The 23,135-nt window shown below is 47.2% G+C and overlaps 1 protein-coding gene across 4 annotated transcripts in view; it reads left to right on the top strand.

Annotated features, from left to right (window-relative positions):
• Positions 1-23,135, top strand: part of DDX4 (DEAD-box helicase 4) — a 329,051-nt gene that overhangs the window by 260,975 nt on the left and 44,941 nt on the right. For all 4 annotated transcript variants that reach the window (XM_077462713.1, XM_077462714.1, XM_077462716.1 and 1 more), the window contains one exon: positions 6,136-6,265. In XM_077462713.1, coding sequence (XP_077318839.1) covers positions 6,136-6,265 — 130 coding nt within the window. The remainder of the gene's footprint in view (positions 1-6,135; positions 6,266-23,135) is intronic.

Genomic DNA, 23,135 nt, shown 5'->3' with positions numbered 1-23,135 from the left:
TTCGCAACTGGTGGCCTTGTCTTGCAAGTCGCCCTATCTGGTTATCCACAAGGATAAGGTGCTGTTGCGTCAGCAACCTTCTTTTCTGCCGAAGGTGGTTTAGTCGTTCCAAATCAATGAAGACATTGTTTTATCTCTGTGTCCTAAGCTGACACATTCTAAGGAGGTGGCCCTTCATTCCCTGGACGTGGTTTGGGCTCTGAGGGTGTATTTGTCTGCTACGGCTCCCTTTCAGAACTCTGACTCTTTGTTCGTTTCAGTGGCTGGTCCGAAAAAAAGCATGGCGGTCTAGTCGGCCACCATTTCCAGGTGGATCAGACAGATTTGTAGTACAGGCCTACGCCTTGAAGGAGCAAGTGCCCCCCCTTTCCTGTCACGGCCCACTCCACAAGGGCAATAGGAACGTCTTGGGCCTTCCGACATCAAACGTCTGTCGCTCAAGTGTGTAAAACGGTAACTTGGTTGTCTGTTCGCACCTTTACAAAATTCTACAAGGTCTACAACAATTCTACAACAGACTGATGCCTGTTTTGGTCGCAAAGTTTTGCAGGTGGCCGTATAATTGCAATTGCACTTATATTTTTTTCCTGTTTTTTTTTATTTATTTATTTATTTTTTTTGGTAAGAACACAGTACCTTAAGTAAATGCACTGTTGCATTTGTTACCGCAGTTCTGATGCGGTTTGGAGGTAGTGACTCCCAGTTGAGGAGTACCGTTTTTTCGTGAGTAAAAAAGTTTGTTAACCACACAGTTTTTTGTGGGTAAAGTTTTTATACTAGTTCCCACATGCCATGGTGGGTGAAGCTTTTATGCTGTTTTCCCACCCCTCATTTTGGCACTACTTGGGGACGTCCCAATGGTCTGAGAGGAGCTATGTCAGTTGGTGAAGAGAAAATAGGATTTTTTGTACTCACCGTAAAATCCTTTTCTCTGTAGTTCAGACTGGCACAGCACCCGCCCCTCCAATTTTTCCTCTACGTTATACTGCTTCTTGACATACTGAAGCTGCAATGCAGGCTCTGGGGTAGTTACCTAAAGGACCATCCCTTGGGTGGAACTAGAAAGTTATAGTTTTATTATTGCATGTTAACATGTTATGCCTAGTCCTTTCCTGAAGGTGGGCTTAACAACCCAATGGTCTAAGAGAGAAGCAGTGTCAGTCGGTGAACTACAGAGAAAGGGATTTTACGGCATGTACAAAAAAAATCCTATTTTGTTTTCCTGGATTTTTTTCCGGTGAGATGTGCAATCAGCTGTCAGACTGGGCAACGGACTGGACACTTGATCCATTGGTCTCCCGAGTCTGGCCAGCGAGCGCAGACCACGTCTACGCGATAGGTCGACCGTGACGTAGCCCCCACAGGATGGAGGCTTGCGCCCTTCAAGTTAAACGTCTCGCGAGGTTGCATACGAGCGGAGTCTTGGCTCAAGTCGCAGTGTCCCCCATGGCCAACATCCCCCCACTACGGTGGTGAGGATGTTCTGTCTGGGGAACGTTGCCCGTCTGGTCCTGGTAGAGTGAGTATATGTCCCCCGTCTCCCCTTGGTGGGTTTGCGGTGGATGTGGTCCCTGGGTCGGTTGGTCCTGCGGGTTTCCCTCCGCCCCTTGCAACCTCTCTTTCTGTTGTGGATTATCCCTGGAGGTCCCCTGGTAGCCCCTCTTTCCCCCCTTCCTCCTGGTGCCATAATGGATCCTGGGGGATTGGTTTTGAGTACGGGGGGGGGGGGGGTGCGCCAATCCTCTTTCAGGGTCTGTCGGCCTCATTTTGCCGTAGCCGGTGTCTTTTGCCCCTAGGGCCCGCTGACTTTTTATGGCTGGCTTCCATGATTTGGTGGTTTTTGTGCTCGGGCAACAGTGGCCATCACTGTGTAGCCCAGATGGCATTTTTATCAGGTGGACGCTCCTCCTTTTAACCCGGTGTGGACTCATGTTATCCCCTTCCTTGGATGCCACTTGTGTGCCGGTCTACACGAGGCAGAAAGCGCTACGCCAGTGGGTTGGTGAGTCTGCTGAGGTCCCTTTGCTGCAGGCTGTGGGTTATCCTGATGTTCCGGTACCACTACCGGCGTGGGTGTCCCTTTTGCAGTAGTCGCTCTTGGTGTGGGGGTCTTTTCTTCCCCTATGGAGTCTCAGGAGCATGCTTTCCCACCTTACCCTCTATCAGAGGCTGCAGGTCCCCATGGGTCCCAGCCATACGCTGATGCACTGACAGCGGCCCTGGTGGAAGTGGCTCTTAGGCAGCAGACTAGCAAGAAGCGCCGCCTTACATGCTTCATCTGTCCTGTCGGATCCTGTAACTGATTCAGCTGCCATAGATGGGGGGGCCACCCTGCAAGGTCTGTGGCTGCGCTCCTAGATTTTTCAGACAGTGAGGATGATTCCTCTGCCCCGGTGGCTGCGCACGAGAAGGCTCTGGTGGACGCACTGATTGCATATGTGCGGGAAATGTTAAAAATGCAGGATGCGGCTGAGGTGGAGGTGCCATCCCTTTTGGCACTCGCAAGCCATCTTGCCTGGCAAAAGTGTTCCCTTATCACTTTTTTTTTTTTGGCAAGTTTGTCTATAAGGAATGCGAGTGTCCAAACCGTCACTTTGCGGTCCCAGAGTGTTTCACTGTGCGTTATCCTTTTGAGGAGGGTCTTAAGAAGTGGACGACTCCACCTGTGGTGGATCCTCCAGTCTCTCGATTGAACAAAGCCACCATGATTCCGGTTGAAGACTCCAGCTTTTTAAGATCTGACTTACAGGAAGGCAGAGTCTGAGCCGCATTATGTTCACTATTGCAAGTTGCTGACAGAGTGGGCAAAGCTGTTGCGCCGTGACCTGGAGGGATATCAGTTTCCTCCTGCCAGCTGGTCCACGGGCTGCAGTTTGCGATGCCTCTTTGGACACAGCTCCCTTGCTTTCTAAGCTGTCTGTTTCAGCGGTAGTGCTTTGGTGGGTATTGTGGTTAAAGTGTTGGACTGCGGACCAGGCTTCTAAAATAAAGCTCTAGCTAATATGCCTTTTGAAGGCTATCATTTGTTAGGGGCCACTGTGGATGATATTAAGAGTGTCATAGGGGGGAAAAGTACTTTTTCTTCCACAGTCAAAAAAGGGGAAGGAGCCACGTCTCTAGCGTGGTCCTTCCTTCTCGGCACACAGAAGGGGCGGCGATGCAAAGCCTGTTGCTTCAAGGGGGTGATTGTCCCGGTGTCGGAGCGTTTCTAGGGTTTTAGTGCAAACCTGTTGACGATCCCCAAAAGAGTACGGTATGTCCGATTCTAGACCTCAAGGTTCTGAACCGCTTTGTGCGGAAGTTCAGAATGGAGTTGATTCACTCCGTGGTGGCATCTCTTCATCATCGTCAAGGATGCTTACCTGCACATTCACATATGTGCACAACACCAGCGGTTCCTCCGCTCTATTGTGGGAGAGGAGCATTATCAGTTTGCAGCGTTATTCTTTGGTCTCACCTCCGCTCCTCGAGTCTTCACCAAGGTGTTGGCCCCGCTGATGCACGTTGCTTTTCTGGGCTACCTGGACTACCTTCTGCTGTGAGTAGAGTCCCCAGCGACCCTGAGGGGCGATGTGGAGATGGCTATTCAGACTGGAAGATTTTGGGTGGCTGATTAAATTGCCAAAAGTCAGCGCTGATTCCAGTTTTGAGGCTGTCCCGTTTGCTCCGTTCCATACGAGACCCCAGCAAAAAGATCTTGTTAAAATGAGACAAATGTCCAGGGTCTCTGGACAGCCAGATTGTTCTGAGGCCAAAGGGTCCCTAATCTGGTGGCTTCATTCCCCAGCTCTTCAGCAGGGGAAATCCTTCCTCCCTCTACTGGACGGAGGTCACCACTGATGCCAGTTTGTCCGGGTGGGTGGAGTCCTGGGCATGAGCTCTGCTCCGGGGTCACTGGAGGAATCCAGGCTTCCTATCAACATCTTGGAACTCCAGGCGATCAGACTCTAAATCATTGGACGGGTCGACTTCAGGTGCTCCCGATAAGGGTCAAGTTGGACAATGCCACGAAGTTGGCTTATGTCAACAACCAGGGAGGAACAAGGAGTGTTAGTGGGCCTGTAAGTAGCTGTCATTCTTCAGTCGGCAGAGCCTTTTGTCCCGGCCGTCCACATTCGGGGGGTGGACAACTGGCAGGCGGATTAACTTTGTCGACAAGTGTTGGACCAAGGGGAGTGGTCCCTTCATCAAGAGGTATTTCATCTGATATGTCTGCATTGGGGCTCTCCAGAGTTAGATCTGATGGCATCCCGGGTTAGCTGGAAGGTGCAGAAGTTTGTGGGAAGGTCTCCGGCGGACGCTCCAGACGATCTGGCTCCGTGAGGCCAGTATCGTCCGATCTACGCCATTCCTCCTCTCAAGCATCTGCCTTGGCTGTTACGCAGGATCAAGGCCGAAGGAATTTCCGGTCATTCTAGTGGCCCCAGACTGGCCTCGTCGGCCCTGGTGCATCTGGTCGCAGACGCCCCCTAGCGGCTTCCACTTAAGGAGGATCTATCCCATGGGCCAATTTTCCACCCCGCTTTACCGTCGCTGGCTTTAACGGCCTGGCCATTAAAAGCCAGGTAAGTGTTGAAGGATAGGGGCATGTCTGTGATTCCGACGCTGCTCAAGGCTAGGAAGTCTACTTCCAGGAATTTATATCATCAGACGTGGAAAGCGTGCATTTCATGGTGGGGTTTAACCCACGTTACTTTTCGGTGGCTTGGATTTTGACTTTTCTTCAGAGGGGCATTTAAAAGAATTTGGCATTGGATATTGGCAATCTTCTTTCAATGCCTCCTGGTTTCGCATTCCTTGGTGTGTATGTTCATTCAGTAGGTGTGACGTGGCTCTACCGATCTCCCTGGCCACTGTGGGACTTGAATCTGGTGCTTTCGGTTCTACAGAAGTCTCAGTTTGAAAATATTCAAGAAATTACCCTGCTCACTCTGTCACAGAAGGTGGCCTTTTTGGTGGTTATCAGCTCTGCTCGCAGGATGACAGAATTGGCGGTACTCTCCTGTCACACGCCCTACCTGGTGGTTCTTTGTCCTTCCTTCCAAAAGTTATTTCTGATTTCCATTTAAATGAAGACATTGTGTTACCCTCCCTGTTTCCTAGGCCGCAATATTCAAGGGAATTTGTCTTGCACACTCTGGATGTGGTTTGGGCGATCAGGGTGCATTTGGCGGCCACTGAGTCCTTTCGGGGGGTCAGACTCGCGGTTCATGATCACGGACGGGCCAAAGAATGGGCTGTCTGCTTCCTTGGCGACCATTTCTAGATGGATCAGACAGATGGTGACTCAGGCCTATTCTGTCAGGGGTCGGGTTTCTCCCTTCCCAGGAAGGCGCACTCTACTCGGGTGCTGAGTGCCTCCTGGGCCGTCAGTTGTCAGTGAATCAAGTGTGCAAGGCAGCCACCTGGTCGTCGGTGCACTTTCACAAAATTTCACAAAGTGGATGTGCTTGCATCTGCGAATGCCTCTTTTGGCTGCAAGGTTCTGCAGGCTGTGTTCTAGAGGGTTTTCCCCTCATGAAGGGGTTTTCTTGCTGTTCAGGTTTGGCTCCAGGTTGGTTGGCCTGTTTTTTTTTTTTTTTGTTGACTGCCCCCCCTCCTCATGCTTTGGGACATCTCTATGGTTCTGAATAAGGAAGCGCTGTGTCTAATGATCGAGTGAGAAAATAGGAATTTTTACTTACCGTAAAATCTGTTTCTCCGAGTTCATTGACAGACGCAGGACCCACCCCTCTGGATTTTTTTAACGCTTCTGACACTGCTTGTGACAAAACTTGAGGCCTGTAGCAGAGAGGGGGTGTATAATCGCCTAGGACTGCCCATTGACGTAGCCAAGTCTTTTTTTTTTTTTTCTGCCTAATGTCCCACTCATGTAGGGGGCGTTGTAACCCTATGGTTCAGAATAAGGAAGCATGCTGTGTCTGTCAATGAACTCAAAGAAAGGGATTTTACGGGATCCTATTTTTGGGGTTTTACTTTTAATGATGGTAAACAGGACAAATGGAGAGTGACTCTTCCTAACGGGGGCTCAAACAGCAATAAATAAAATAAAAAAAGTTCTAATCCATTGCCTCTATTTTCACACACAAATTGTTTCTTTTGTAATGTAGCATGGAATATTATTCAATTTTGCAGAACATGCGTGCGCCCAGTTGTGATTTATGGAGGAACACAGACGTTTCACTCATTGAAACAGATCTCTGAAGGATGTAACATTCTTTGTGCAACCCCTGGAAGATTATTGGATATCATCAGGAAAGAGAAGGTATTTACTACTGGGGTTCTCTGTAAGCCTTTAGGGCCCCTCACATTTTCACATGATAATAAATGTTATTTAACCACCTTCAGACCGGACCATTTTGCTGGTAAATGACCAGAGGTCTTTTTACAATTTGGCACTGCGCTGCTTTAACTGGTAATTGCGCGGTCATGCAATGTTGTACCCAAACAAAATTTGCGTCCTTTTCTTCCCACAAATAGAGCTTTCTTTTGATGGTATTTGATTGCCTCTGCGATTTTTATTTTTTGCGATATAAACGTAAAAAGACCGCAAATTTTGAAAAAAAATGATATTTTCTACTTTTTGTTATTAGAAAAATCCAATAAACTCAATTTTAGTCATACATTTAGGCCAAAATGTATTCAGCCACATGTCTTTGGTAAAAAAAAAGTCAATAATTGTATATTTATTGGTTTGCGCAAAAGTTGTCACATCTACAAACTAAGGTACGTTTTCTGGAATTTACGCAGCTTTTAGTTTACGACTGCCTATCTCATTTCTTGAGGTGCTAAAATGGCAGGGCAGTACAAAACCCCCCAAATGACCCCATTTTGGAAAGTAGACACCCTAAGGAAATTGATAAGTGGCATGTTGAGCCCATTGAATATTTTATTTTTTTGCCTCAAGCGATTGAATAATGACAAAAAAAAATTTTTTTTTTTTTTTTTTTACACAAAGTTGTCACTAAATGATATATTGCTCACACATGCTATGGGCATATGTGAAATGACACCCCAAAATAAATTCTGCTGCTTCTCCTGAGTACGGGGATACCACATATGTGGGACTTTTTGGGAGCCTAGCCGCGTACGGGGCCCCGAAAACCAAGCACCGCCTTCAGGCTTTCTAAGGGCGTAAATTTTTGATTTCACTTCTCACTACCTATTACAGTTTTGAAGGCCATAAAATGCCAAGATGGCACAAAACCCCCACAAATGACCCCATTTTAGAAAGTAGACACCCCAAGCTATTTGCTGAGAGGCATGTTGAGTCCATGGAATATTTTATATTTTGCCACAAGTTGCGGGAAAATTACAAACTTTTTTTTTTTTTTTCACAAAGTTGTCACTAAATGATATATTGCTCATGCATGCCATGGGCATATGTGAAATGACACCCCAAAATTAATTCTGCTGCTTCTCCTGAGTACGGGGATACCACATATGTGGGACTTTTTGGGAGCCTAGCCGCGTACGGGGCCCCGAAAACCAAGCACCGCCTTCAGGCTTTCTAAGGGCGTTACAGTTTTGAAGGCCATAAAATGCCAAGATGGCACAACCCCCCCCCCCCCCCCCCCCAAATGACCCCATTTTGGAAAGTAGACACCCCTAAATTTAGGGGTACACTAGTGAGACTAGTTAATAAATGGCGGGTGCCCTGAAACTCTAAAAAAAATAACTAGCCAACCAGCGTCACCTGTAACAGTTATATGGTGATCACTGGTGAAAGGGTTAACTAGGGGGCAATCGGGGCTTTATGCGGTAGTATATGGGGGTCCCTGGCGCTATAAAAAGCTGCGGCGAACCTAAATACCTACCTGCCTAACTAGCGTCACCTGTGACACTAATACAGTGATCAGAAAAACGATCGCTCATTAGGCTGGGTTCACACTGGAGCGATGTGGGAACGCCACGAATGCGCGGCGGGTTCCCGCATCACATACCTCCCGGCGGCAGTTAACACTGCCCTATGCGAACTGCTGGGAGTGTCAGTGAAATGTTAATGACACCCCCAGATCAGTTCGCATATCGCAGTGCGATCTGCAAACTCGGATCGCATGGTGTGAACACCCATGCGATCCGATTCTGCTGCGGGCCAAAAAAAGGGTCCCGTGCGAATTTGCGGCGGGTGCGACACTAATTCAGCCATACTATCTGTATGGCTGAACTCGAATCGCACAGAGATCGGATGTGATTTGCACTGCAGTGCGAATCACATTCGTTCTCATAAACCGCTGCAATGTGAACCCAGCCTTAGTGACACTGGCGAGGGGGGTGATCACGGGGTTAAACCTTTATTGGGGGGGTTAGGGGGGCACATTAGAACTAAAGGGGGCTAACCCTAACTGCCCTAACAGTTATTAGTCACAAATGACACCAATGCAAAAAAAAAAAAAAAAGCAATTGGTGTCACTGTGACTGAGGGGGCAGGGGTAATTGGGGGGTGATCGGGGGGTAAAGGGGGGGGTGTGAGTGTGCCTGGCATGTTCTACTGTGTAGTGTAGTGCTTGTGCAACTCACCGATGCTCTCTCCTCGGTGCCGGAACGAAAAATACCGACACGGAGGAGAGAATACATCATTTCCTCTCCTGTGTTTACATTACAGGAGAGGAAGTGATGTCACGGGACATTTTCATTCGTCTGGAGCGATCGCGAGGGGGTGGCCATGAATGAATGGCCGTCCCCTCGTCCGGGATCGCTCCCGAACGAATACCGACCGCCGCAGGCACCGGGCGGGGGCCCGATCGGGCCCCCGACCGGCGGGCAGGCAAGGACGTACATGTAAGCCCTTATGCCTGCCCGTGCCATTCTGTCGACGTACATCGTCGTGCGGCGGTCGGAAAGTGGTTAAAAAAACAAAGCTTGCCAGTAGATACGAAGTGCCATTACCAAGAGCTGTCACTACATGTAAGCAACAGCTTTCTTTTGCCTATCTTATGTCTGACTGCTAGGTTGTCTCATCAGACACATCTCTGACACTACATGCTTATAATGTGACTTGTCTGCCACTTCTCACTAATCATATTGGCCAGTAATGAAGGCCATCATGGTTGTGGATCAGTAGAAATCATTCTTGTATGGTGGGTGCGTAATAAGCTACTGTAGCTAAGGTAGGTTAGCCTTGAGGAAGGGGATGCACCCCCGAAACGCGCCAGCTGTATACCACACTAAGTGAATACGGCACATTTGTGTCCACACTGTTCAGCATTGTGCATTTTCATGGTCTACTCTTTGCTATCTTGTGAGTATCTGTTTTGTATTGATTCTATTGAATGAATGTTTTTTGGTAATGCATTAGTTGTGTGTCTTACATTTTATTGTTTTTGTAGTATCCAAGAAATAAAGGGTGATTGCTGATGGAAATCACGGGTTTTGACCTGTTTTGGATTTGGGCATTAGCAACACCACTTGGCCAGAGCACCTCACAACAAGGAGGTCTTTGTAAGGCTTAATGTAACCTCACCCATCTATCTATGTAGTCGTTGCCTGCTGACACCACCGTTTTTAAAGAAAGAAAATAAAAATTCTCGTTGCCGCCATTCAAGTCACACCCAAATCTTCACGATGCAGGTGCGACTTTCTTTATCGTACATCATGGGACACAGCCCTAGGTAATTAATGGGTTATGGGCCACCTTCAGGTATTGACACTGGTATACCCAATCTAGGAAGTTCACTCCCTATATAAAGAACCGTGCACCCACCTCAAACCCCTTTTCTCTTTCGTTCATTGATGGACTCTTTATCTTGACCTTAGGGTTATATCACCTCTTTAGGAGAGGTCTAGTTAGAAAGTGTTAAAAACAGCAGCACTTGGACAGTACCGCCCAGGGACGGTACTACTGGCTATGACCCCTCACACTGCATCCAGCAGTTCAGTTTTTTTTTCTGCTTAGTGTAGAAGGACCTGGCTCCCGGTGGTACCATTGGTCCTGGGAATTTTCTTTTTCTGCAGTTTTTTGATTCCTGTGATCTACAATCGACAGGCTGGATAATATAGATCCTTGTAGCCTCCCCAGCCTGGCCATCGAGCGTGAGCATGCTGTAGCTATGCGCTTGGTCGGCCACGCCATGCTCCGTCTGATCCAAGGCCGGCCGGTGAGCTATATGCTCCAGGGCACACACATGACCAGGCTAATGCTGTCTGTGTCAGTGTGCCGTGGCCGGCAGCCACCCCGTACTGATCGGGTGCTGAGTCTGTCTGTGGAATGCATCCAGTGGTCCCTGTAGGGAGGGGTAAGTATGGTTCCACCTGTCTCGGCAGGATGGAGCAGCTGGGCATTCCCTGGGAGGTTGACTAGGGGGGTCTCTCACTCTTTCTTCTCGGGGCCCGCTGTGACAGGCGGCCCCTGTTCTGATGTATCATAGGATGCAGACCAGGACCGTGAGAATGACTCCATGTCTGGGTCAGCGCAGGCATAGACGCTTGTAGGAGCACTTATTACAGTGGTGCGGAATACCCTAAAAATTGAGGATACTGCTGGGGCATCTACAGAGGTGTCGGTCCCTTTCGGGGGGCCGAGGCGGTTGCCTGGTCTGTGTTTAGTGGTAGGGTCAGCATTGTGGCCAGTGTTAGCCACGGCCCTGGTGTCAGACTCTTACTAAATGGGCAAAATTGTTGCACCGTGAGTTGAAGTAACAGGCTTCCCCGGTCTCAGACGAAAAACAAGCTCTGGACTGCCGCACTCTTCAGAAAACCACTTTCTTTTATTGGAAAATCACAGCTCAACAAAGCGAACAAGGAAAAATTGCTGAAGTTTCGCACTAGCTGTAGTGCTTTCCCGGTCCGTGTGGTGCTGGCGGACCAGTTGGTGCAGGGCTTTAAGTATGTCTGCGGACCAAGCATCTAAGAAAGCACTGGCGGACTTGCCCTTCCAGGGAGAGAGGCTATTTGGTGCCTCGCTGGATGACCTTATTAAGAATGTTACTGGGGTAAGAGTATGTTGCTCCCACAGTCCAGAAAAGGGAAGGAGTCACGCCATAGGCAGGGGCCTCCATTTCCTCTCAAGCTGATCTTTAGTCCGCCTATGTCGACAGTTAAGCATTCCCAGCCCGACAAGGTGCCTGCTGAGGGAGAAAAGCGTCCCCGGTAAATCTGTTACTCTGTTAATCTGTTACTGCATGAAGGTTTGCCCCCGCCCGACTCTCGGGGGGGGGGGGGGGGGGGCCTTCTGGAGTTTGCAGCCTGGTGGACCTCTCTACTTTCCGACCAGTGACTCTGTGAACTGGTTTCATCAGGATACAAGATGGTTTCTTTCTTGTCCGCCAAACTGATTTTTTCCCTCCAACCTTCATCTTCTTCCGGCTCTTCGGAAGGCCCTGTTTGGGGTAGTACAGGACCTGCTGTTGCGTGGGGTGATAGTACCTGTACTGATGCCAGAAAGGTTTCAGGGATTCTATTCCAATCTGTAGTCCCAAAGTAGGAAGGGGTCCGTCTGGTCCTGGACCTCAAGGCCCTCAATAGCTTTGTGAAGGTACAAACGTTCAGGATGAAATCAGTGGCTCAGTGGTCGCTTCACTCCAGGGGGTTTTTCTGCCATCCCTAGACATCAAGGACGCATACTTGCATGTCCCCATATGCATCAGAGGTTTCTGCGATTTGCGCTTGGGGACGAGCACTAGCAATTTGTAGCTCTGCCTTTTGGCCTGGCGTTGGCACCGAGGGTCTTCACCAAGGTGCTAGCTGCAATTTTGGCTTTACTAAGGCAGCAGGGGATCGCAATCGTGGGTTACCTGGACAACCTCCTTCTGAGAGCAACTTCCACCTCAGGATTAGGGGAGGATGTGGCAATCGCTATGCAAACTCTTTGGGAGTTTGCTTGGGTACTGAACCTACAGAAGTCGGTGTTGGTCCCAACTCGACACCTGGAGTACCTGGGCCTGCATCTGGACTCCTCAGAGGTGAGAGTCTTTCTCCCTTCGGACAAGCTACAGATTCTTCAAGCTACGGTGATGTTTTTGGTGTCCCGTAGGTGGTTGTGGCTGCGTTTTTGCAATGGGAGTCCTGGGTCTCATGGTAGCCACTTTCGAGGCGGTATTGTATCCTCAATTCCACACAAGTCTTGCGAAAGGAGATCCTGTCAAAATGGGACAAATCTCCGTTGTCCCTGGATTGTCAGATTCAGGTGAGCCAGCTAGTCCGAGATTTCCTGCTCTGGTGGCTGAGGTCGCCGGCCCTTCGGTGCAGGAAAGTCGATCCTTCCTCTTCATTGGACGGTTATCACAACGGACGCAAGCCCAGGGTCGCTGGACCCAGGAAGAATCCCGCCTGCCGATCAACGTGCTGGAACTTGGGGCAATCAGGTGGTGCCTCTACACATGGTCACATAACCTGCAGGAGCGTCTGGTCAGGATCCAGTCGGACAAGACCACTGCGGTTCGCATGTCCAACATCAAGGAGGATGGAGACAGGAACAAGGAGTTCGTCCATGGTATGCCGACATTGTACGAATGGTGGCAGATGTTCCTTGGTGACTTCCGATGCAAGAGGATCTTCTGTCACAAGGTCCAATACTTCATCCTGCTTTGATGGCATGACTGTTGACAGCCAGGTGCTAAGGGACCGAGGTCTGTCGGATTCGGTAATATCCCCTATGCTGAGGGCGCGGAAGTCCTCTTCTCTGAAGATTTATCATCGTACGTGGAAGGCCTACATCTCCATGTGTGAGGAGATGGGGTGGTGTCCGCACACATACTTGATTTACAGGATCCTGCTGTTTTTGCAGCGAAGAGTGGATCAGAAACTTGCCTTCAAGGAGCAGATATCCGCTTTGGCTGTCTTTTTCAGCGACTCATTCAGTGGTGAGTTTGTTTGTTCAGGGGGTTCGACATGTAGCCCCTCTGGTTCGATCACCGCTACCTCCGTGGGATTAGAATCTGGTGCTCCGTTTCAGAAACCGCTTTTTGAAAACATTAGGGAGATCCCCTTATTGATACTCTCTCAGAAAGTAGTCTTTCTGTTGGCTGTTACATCTGCCAGGATGGTTTCTGAGTTGGCGGCCTTGCAAGTCTCCCTACTTTATCCTCCACAAGGATAAAGCGGTGCTGCGTCTGCAGCCTTCGTTTCTGCCAAAGGTTGTTTTCGGCCTTTCCTCCAAATGAGGACATTGTGCCTCCATCTTTATGTCCTCAGCTTTCACACCCCAAAGAGGTGGCTTTGCATTCCTTGGACGTGCTCCAGGCTCTGCGGGTGTATGTCTGCTACGGCTCCTTTCGGGAGGCCAGACTCACTGTTTGCGTTTTTTGGCTGGTCCGAAGAAGGGACTGCCGGTCTCATCGGCCACCATCTCTGTGGATCAGACAGATTGTGGTTCAGGCTTATGTCATAAGGTGACGGGCGCCCCCCTTTCCTGTCACGGCACATTCTACCAGGACAATTGGTGCCTCTTGGGCTTTCTGACATCAAACATCAGTTTCCCAGCTGTGTAAGAGGGCGACCTGGTCGTCCGTTCACACTTTGACAAAATTTTACAAGGTTGATGTGAGCACTTCTTCGGATGCTTGCTTCGGCCACAAGATTTTGCAGGCGGCTGTTTAAGGTTGACACTCCTCCATTGAGGAGCTCTGGTTGTTATGGATGGAGTTATTTTCTTGCTGTTCCCACCCCTCATTTCTTTGACACTGGTTGGGGACGTCCCTAAGCTCATGATTAAGATGCTGTCTGTCAATAAACGAAAGAGAAAATAGGATTTTTGTACTCACCGTAAAATCCTTTTCTCTGAAGTTCATTGACGGACACAGCACCCACCCCTCCTATTTATGTTTGTACTGCTTTTGACGAACTGAGCTGCTGCATGCAGTGTGAGGGGTTATAGCCAGTAGGACCGCCCCCTGGGCGTTACTGTGCAAGTGTTGCTGATTTTAACACTTTGTCTAGTCCTTTCCTAAAGGGACGATATAACCCTAAGGTCAAGATGGAGATGCTGTGTCCATCAATGAACTTCAGAGAAAAGGATTTTAAGATGAGTACAAAAAATCCTATTTTTCTAAGAGAACAGTGAGCACAGAATGAGGTAAATTTTCTCTGCGGAGTAAACGGTTAACCTTATGCAACCTCACAATCTGCCAGATTGATGATACTCTTACAGAGATTTTTTTATGTTGCTCCTAACAGTCAGCTGAAAGTTTGGTTCCCTTCTTGGGTTAAAAAAAAAACCTTTACAGACTTTGTCATGCATTTCTAGGAGGGTTTATTAATGCTGAATGGGATCATTTGGATAAGTGTTTTTTCCGTCCAAAGAGTTTCTCAGTTCTCTATCATTGAGGAAAATTTCACAAATGATAGAAAGTACCAGCAATGCTGCAATTCCCAGCATCAATAAAGATGCACAAATGCTTAAGGATCCAACAGATAAGAAGTTGTAATTTTTTGTTAAATCCTCCTACCAAAGGAGCTATGTTTTGCCATAGATGCCATAAAAGACTATCCACCAAGCGTCCCGCCTTACGCTTGTGCTATAACACATGCGTATGACCCTGTGGTTGAAAAGTTGGTCAGCCGAAGCATCTTGCAAAAAGCCTTCTGACTAGTTCCCCTTTTTCGTTGAGGAATATTTGGTCAAATACATCCAAATGATTTCTAGCAGGAAAGATACTCTTTTGTCCAAGCAAGTATAAACGTCCTTTTATCTAAACTGACTCCTTCCCCTGCACCAAGGGAAGTTGCCTCAAGGCAGTGATGGCGGACTCCGTCAGACTCTAAGAGTAGAAAACATTCAGCCCCTGTATACATGATTGAAAATTTGTTTTTTCTCGGGCCTAGAAGGAAAATTAGAGACTTTATCCGCATTCGCTATCCAAGGATAGGAAGCATATTAAATCCCCCTCCCCCACATTAGATCCCCCTTATCAAGGTAACAGTGGGTAGAGGATGAAGGGTTACCCTCAGGTGTTTAGGAAAAAAGTCAAACCGATTACTCCTGCCGAGGAGACAATTGGAGCTGAACCTTTTTTTCAGCCTCTCAATCTGAGAAATTGCTGGTGAAAATCGCTTACAGAGAAGATTTGTGCCTCTTTCAAGAGGAAGTAAACCCTGATGGGTTTACTTCCTCTTTCATTCCCTGCAAAGGCAAAGCATAATGGACTACTATGCATCACATAGTAGTCCATTATGTGTCACTTACCTGACACAGGAGCCAGCGAAGTCACTGCTTCCCCTGTATTCCGGCGCATCCATCTTCTCAGTGGTATCTCGCAGCTCCGCCGCTGTCATTCGGCGAAGCCGCGATGACGTCTCTCCCACGCATGCCACAGAAGCAGACACTCGCGGCATCTCCGTTGTTGAAGATGCCGCGCTCAGTGCACCTGTGGGCCGCTGTCTACGGCGCATGCGCCATAGAGAGCGGTGCCTCTCTTCGAGCACGTATCTCCTAAACCGTATAGGTTTAGGAGATATTTCTTGGACCTACAGGTAAGCCTTAATCTAGGCTTACCTGTAGGTCAACGTGTGTTGTAAGGGTTTACAACCACTTTCAAGCTACCTCTAGTAGACAGCTGATCTGTTTTTTCTTAGGTTCCTTAAAACCTTCGCTGCCTTTGTCATGCGTTTCCTGTACATGTACAGATCCATGCAGAAATTCAACATTCTAGATCTAAAAGAATCTAAATCGGTTTGTGAAGATCGGCTCCTTTCTTTGGAGTCAATCAGGTCAGTAGTTCCTATCCTACAAGGAGGAAATCTTCTGACGCATATCTGCATGTCCATATATTTCCCGCTCACCGAAGGTTTCTGCATTTCGAAGCAGCATTTCAGTTTTTAGCCTTGCCCTTTGGGCTAGCTACAGCACACCGAGCGTTGACAAAAGTGCTAGCCCCACCTCTAGCCAGGTCAAGGGCACAGGGCTTAATCTGTCTTGACATATCTAGACGATCTATTGCTAATAAACATATTGGTGTTAGGAGTAAGGTGTACACATTACAACCATTTACTTGGAATATCTGGTTTGCATTCTCAACCTAGTTAAGTCTCCTTAAAACCGCTAAAAACCTGGAGTATTTGGGTCTGATCATAGATACAGCCCAGAAAAAGGGTGTTCTTTCCCAGGCAAAAAACAACTTCATAAGATTGTTGGTGCGGATGGTCGGGTCAAAAGGAGATCCCCCCCCCAATTCGCCTTTGCATGAGATGGTTAGAAAGGATGGTGGCTTAATTTGAAAAAGTTCCCTATGCCCAGTTCCATTCGAGTATTTTATCTAACAAGACGATCTAAGCTTTGCACTTGCCCAATGTGGCTGTCACCAAGGGTGTCCCAAAGCCTCAATTGGTGGTTACTAACCAGAATCTGCTGAAAGTAAAATCCTTGAATGAATGAAATACTTGTATAGTGCACAATGCGAACTGAATTGCCTTCAGACCTGTTATCTGGAAAGTGATGACGACAGATGCCAGTCTTTCAGGCTGAGGAGCAGTACAGAGGAAGACAACTGTCCAAGGACAGTGGTCAAGAACCGGAAGAGCCTTGCCCATCAACATCGTAGAGATTCGGGCAGTGCGTCTGGCTATAAAGACCTGGTCTTCAAGGTTAAGGGATTGTCCTTTCAGGATCCAATCCATCAATGCTACGGCTGTGGCCTATATCAATCACCAAGGGGGCACCAAGAGTCTCTCAGCATAGAGAGAGGTGAACCATATTCTAACTTGGGCGGAAGGAGATATTCCACGCCTATCAGCCGTCTTCATTCCGGGAATAGAGAATTGGCAGGCTAACTACTTAAGTTGCCAGCAGTTATTTCCAGGGGAATGGTTTCCCCACCGCAACATATTCTCGTGCTGTTTGTCAAAGATGGGGCACTCCGGACGTAGATCTTCTAGCGTCCAGTTCAATATAAAGTTAGTCAACTTTGTGTCCACAACAAAGGATCCATTTGCATGCAGAACAGATGCATAGGTGATACCTTGGGATCAGCTTTCACTGACCTATGCATTTCCCCCTATTCAATTGCTGCCTCGATGACTTTGCAGGATCAAGCTGGAAAGAAAACCGGAAATTCTGGCAGCACCAGCATGGCCCAGAAGGTCCTAATATGCAGAAATCATAACGATGGTAGTAGAGGATCCATGGTCCCTTCCACTAAGGCCAGACCGGCTCTCACATGGGCCGATATTCCATCCTACTTTATGAAAGCTAAATTTAATTGCCTGGCTATTGAAACCAACATGAGTAAACGTGGGCTTTCCGGGTCAGTTATCTCTACTTTGATTAATACATGGAAACCAACTTCCAGAACTATAGTTCCTGCTGTGAATCCCAAGGGTTGACACCCTTGGAGAGATATAGGCTGAATTCTTGCCTTTCTACAATTAGGCGTAGAGATGAAGTTGGCCTTGAGTACTATTAAGGGCCAAGTCTCATCGATTTTTATTTCAAAAACTATGTTTAGTCCGGGGTTTTATGCAAGGGGAAATGCTGATTACTCCGCCAGTTATATGGCCTTTAAGCCCTTGGGATTTGAATTTAGTTTTGTCAGCATTACAAAACCATTTGAACCGATACAGCATTTTCCCTTAGTCCTTCTGAAGGAAGTTGGTATTTTTGGTTGCTATATCCTCAGCAAAGAGGTTTTCGGAATTGGCTGCTCTTCCTTGTAAAGAGCCATATTTGATTATTCATGAGGACAGAGTGGTGTTGCGCCCTCATCCAGGCTTTTGCCAAAAGTGGTTTCAGGTTTTCACCTGAACAAAGATATATTGTCCTGCCATAATTTTTTCCAAAACCATGTTCCAGGGAAGAAAGGTCACTACATTGTCTTGCTGTGGTTAGAGCAGTGAGAGTCTTTTTAAAGACAACGACTCAGATTCTTAAGACTGATGTCTTATGTATTCTGCCAGAGCATCCTAAGAAGGGACAGGCAGCGTCAAAATCCACTGTCGCTAAGTGGATTCGGCAAGTTATAATTCAAACATAATTAAGGGTTAAGATCCCCCTTTTTCAAGTTAAGGCGCACTTTACCAGGGCAGTTGGTGCTTTTTGGGCAGTGCACCACCAGGCCTCCATGGCTCAGATCTGTAAGGCCGCAACTTGGTCTTCATTGCATACATTCACAAAAATCTATCAGCTGGATGTAAGGAGGTATGAGGATATCGCCTTCGGGTGAAGTATGCTGCAGGCAGCAGTGTAATTCCTCAAGTTTGGGGGTACCCTGTGGGTTTTGTGTCCCTCCCCTCAAGTAGCATTGCTATGGGACGTCCCACTAAGTAATTAGGGCTCTGTGTCCCATGATGTACGATATAAAAAATAGGATTTTTATTACAGCTTACCTGTAAAATCCTTTTCTTGGAGTACATCATTGGACACAGCGTTCCTTCCCCTATTTTGGGATTTAAGTATATTGCTTTGCTACAAAAACTGATGTGCTCCCGGATGGATGAGGGGTTATATAGGGAGTGAACTTCCTGGATTTGGTATACCAGTGTCAACACCTGAAGGTGGCCCATAACCCATGAAGTAATTTCTTAGGGCTGTGTGTCCCATGATGTACTCCAAGAACAGGATTTTACAGGTAAGCTGTAATAAAAATCCTATTTTTTGGGTGTACATTGAGGTCTATTGGCCAAAGTAGTGCTTACACTACTTTGAAGTCACACGGATATGAACGTTGCACATGGGGAAACCTAAGATGCGACTTGGGGTCCAAAGTCACATGACCAAGTCGCACGAGTGTGAATTGGTCCTTAAAGTGATTAAGTCTTATTTTCCCCTTAAAAATAACAAACTTATGTTATACTTGGCTGCTCTGTTGCCATGGATTTGCACCAAGCAGCCCAGATCCTCCTCTTCTCGAGTGCCTCTTCTGTGATCCTGACCCCTCTCTCCTTTTGAGTGCCCCCACAGCAAGCAGCATGCTATGAGGGCGCTTGCGTCATGTCACATCTCCATGTGTCCATTCAGACACAGCCACCTCCCATTCATTCCAGTGGCTTTTCACACTGGGGCGGTGCGCTGTGCTTGCAGGGCCTTCTGAAAAGTCCTGCAAGCAGCATCTTTGGGGTGGGTTGGGAGCACTGTATTTAGTGCTCCCAAAACACCCTGCCCATTAGAATGAATGGGCAGTGTTTTGAAAGTGCTGCAAAATTATACTTTTTACCCTTATTTTTTAGATTTGGTGATAACTGCAGCTTAAACAGTGCTATAGTGCCACTAAAACGAGCAATGCTTTAGTGCTAATGGCCGGAGCTTTCAGTGTGAAAGCAGCCTTGTTAAAAAAAAAAAAAAAAAACTGCCTTTACAACCCCTTTAATGTAGGATGCTGGATAAGACTACATCTGTTTCATTTTATGATTTATATTTTAAGATGATACAGATTCTTGAATGTTAAATATTTCCTAAAAAGTGAAACTGTTCACTCTCTAAAGTCCACTGCTTTGGATTTTTGATCCCCTCCATGTCTGTTAGCCAAGTCCCCCCTTCTGTTTTCAGAATTGGCAGAGAAGTTAGGGTTTGTTTTCAACATGCCCTTCCCTTCTAGAGTGGACACTTTGCCTCGTCTGAGATCTGCAGGACCTTTACCTCAGGGAAGGGTTTGAATCTTCACTTGCAGTAGTTTGAGTAACCTAGTCCTTAGGCATGACTGCACAGTGTGTGCCATTGTTAAGCCTGCTTTCTTTCTAATTTAGTGCTCCCATTGGTAACAGTGAGGGGTCAGCACTTTAGTGCTCCATGTTTTTCTGCTTTGTAGGAAAGTTTTTTTTAAAGCTTAACTGCAGTATCTCAGTGGCTTTGTACAATGTGGTGGATTACTAGGGGTCAGATTCTAGGTGCATGCCACCTCGTAGGTTTATCTCTTAATTTCTATTCATACTTGGCATTGGGAACACAGCTATAGCTTTACTTCCAGTGCTCCAATGCTGGACAATCTGGTGTAGCTACTGCAGTGCATCCAGAACATTTTCACAGCACTTGACTTTTGCCACATTTTGTTTTGTTAAAGCCTTATTTCATCCTTGAGATGTTTATACAACTTGATTGGAGTCCACCTGTGGTAAATTTATTTGATTGGATATGAAAAGCACACACCTGTCTATATAAGGTCCTACAGTTAACGGTGCATGTCCGCATAATCAATGCCGTGAAGTCCAAGTAATTGTCTGTAGACCTCCGAGACAAGATTGTCTCGGCACAGATCTGTGGAAGGGTACAGAAAATGCTCTGCAGCATTGAATGAGCACAGTGGCCTCCATCATCCAGAAATGGAAAATGTGTGAAACCACCAGGACTCTTCCTAGAGCCGGTTGCCCAGCCCAAACTGAGTGATCGGGAGGGCCTTAATCAAGAGAGGTGACCAAGAACCTGAACCCGATGGCCACTCTGACAGATCTCTTAGCATTTCTCTGGAGAGAGGAGACTCTTCCAGAAGAATATCCTTCTCTGCAGCACTTCACCAATCAGGCCTGGATGAAGGAGTGGCCAGACAGAAGCCACTCTTCAGTAAAAGGCACAACGGGCCGCCTAGGGTTTGCCAAAAGGTGCCTGAAGGATTTTCAGGCTGAGAAACAAAATTCTCTGGTCTGATGTAACAGAGATTGAAATCGTTGGCCTGAATGGCAAGTGTCATGTCTGCAGGAACCCTGGTCCCGCTTATCACCTGGCCAACACAATCCCTACAGTGAAGCATGGTGGTGGCAGCGTCATGCTGTGGGGATGTTTTTAAGCAGCAGGAACTCGGGAATTAGGATGGAGGGAAAGATGAATGCAGCAATGTACAGAGACATCCTTGATGAAAACCTACTCCAGAGCGCTCTGGACCTCCAACTGGGTTGAAGGTTATCTTCCAGTAGGAGAACTCTAAGCAACACAGCCAAGATAACAAAGGAGTGGCTACGGGACAACTCCTGTGAGTGGCCCAGCCAGAGCCCCGACTTCAACCTGATTTAACTTCTCTGGAGGGATCTGAAAATGGCTGTGCATTGATGCTCCCCATCCAACCTGGGAGTTTAAGAGGTCCTGCAAAAAAGAATGGGAGAAACGGCCTAAAAAAATAGGTATGCCAAGCTTTTTGCATCATTTTCAAAAAAGTCTTGAGGCTGTAATTGGTGCCAAAGGTGCTTCAACAAAGCATTGAGCAAAGGCTGTTAATACTTTATGTACATGTTTTTTTATTTAAAAAATTGCTAAGATTTCAAACAAACTTCTTTCACTTTGTCATTATGGGGTATTATTTGAGGAAAATAATGACTTTAATTCAGTTTGAAATAAGGCTGTAACATAATGTGGAAAAAGTGAAGCGCTGTGAATACTTAACAGATGCACTGTGTATTAACTCATTCACAAAATACAATGGCTTCTGTGAATCAACAGGGGATGGGAAATCAAGATCAGAGCTACTACTGTATGAGAGACCAGTGTCTCTCCAGCATTCCAGGAGTTTAGCGATAGCTGTACTGTGCCTAAGAACTCTTCCCCTCACTCCCTGGCAGACAATGAACATTACAATTAGAATGGTGTTAGGAAGGTTTGCAGTATTTTCTGTCAAACACCATGACCTTCTGTGGGCAAATAAATGGAAGGAGTCATATTCTGATGCTGCTGTACAGATTCACCAGTTTGGATTGTGGTATACCCAGATCACTTCTGCTTTTATATGGAATCCTTTTGGTGACCCTACTCTCCTTCAGACTGATTTCAGGTCTGGTGTTCGGACCACAAAAATTGGTAGACCTTCTTCCCCCTGGCCTCTTAATTGTCTCTTGTGATTGACTTTGTGCCTGTTAACACCACAAAATGTCCTCCAGATCCGTTCCGGATGCTCTTCTGCATGCCCATTAATAAGGGCCAGTTCACACTAGATGCAGTTCCACTTTTTCTGCATGAATACAGTCACTTTCTGGACCAGAAACTGACTGCATGGTGTGAACTAGAGCCATTGGAATACATGGAAAACATTGTGCATGCATTTTTAGTGCAGAAAAAAGCACATAGAACTGAACGGAATTGCGTCTGGTGTGAACTGGCCCTTAACGTGTTTTTGATTTTTGATATGTGGTTTACTGCATTCCTGAATAGTTCAGCGCAGGAAAAAAGCACCTTTGTTGTGTGTTTTTCTTATCATACATCACAGGACACAGAGCCATAGTAAAGTTACTATGTGGGTTATAGGCCACCTTTAGGTGATGGACACTGGCACACCCTAAGACAGGAAGTCCACTCTATATAACCCCTCCCACTACTGGGATTACTTCCATTTTTTTGCCAGTGTTGGTCACGAGTAAAGCTGTGCTGAGCTCCTCTGGAGTTTTCCTTGCTGGGGCTAGCAATGCAGCCAGATCCATTCAAGGTGTCTTTTAGGCCAAATTGAATGGTGCCTGGGCCTCATATCCGAAGAAACTAGATTTTGCTGGTAATGCTTCTCTTTTTAGAGAGCTTGACCCTGGGATCCAGTACTTTGGTAGTTAAAAGCCATAAAGTTTTACTGGCGGGGTTCTATTACAGGTCCAGGAGTGTGGGTTCCCCGCGGGGCCCCAGTTCCTGAAGGGTAAAGATTGGGTCTGCTGGTTTTACTACAGAAAACCCTACGGCGGGAAAGGTAAGTGGAGTTTTTTAAGAAATTTGAAAATTTTCTTATGAAATATTGTCATGCCTAAGTGTCACCACTAGGGGCTGTATGGGGCACATACCTTCTCATTCTTCCTCAAGAGATCACTCTTTCCTCCAGCTAGCAGGCAGACCTCCGGTAAGTTTGGGGGGGGGGTTGCTTCACCCCCTCTTCGCGTGGCTGAGCGTCCTATCAGCAATGCCATTTTTACTTTCACCGCCCCTACTTGGCGGCGGCTTCCAGGTTTCCTCCTCGCCATCCCTCCCTCACAAGCCGATCACGCTCGCATGGGAAAACTTTTAAAGAAAGACGGGAGGTGTGAATGTGATGGTGGGGCTTAGCGCGGCATTGGCGTCCTCCAAGGTCCGGTGCAGGAATATGCTTTTAAAGCTCTTTGTGCTGCTGCAAGCTCTCTGGAGTACACAAGAGCAAAGAGGGGGATGAAAGAGGTTTGGTGACACAGGCATTTCCTATTGACACTTTTACTATTTTGTCAGGCTGAGCATTAATAGCAGTGGCAGTAGCTGGACTGTTGCTCAAGCAGTAGATGCGATCATTCTGGTAGTACCTCTGCTTTGTTTATCTGGCTATGATCGGAAGGGGGTAGGG

Source organism: Lithobates pipiens, unplaced genomic scaffold (genome assembly GCF_037356315.1).
Source record: "Lithobates pipiens isolate NorthernLeopardFrog02 unplaced genomic scaffold, aLitPip1_a1.2 Scaffold_3, whole genome shotgun sequence".
In the NCBI taxonomy this organism is placed as follows: Eukaryota; Metazoa; Chordata; class Amphibia; order Anura; family Ranidae; genus Lithobates; species Lithobates pipiens.
Note: the sequence above shows the minus strand (reverse complement) of the source record. Positions and strands in the feature narration are given on the sequence as shown.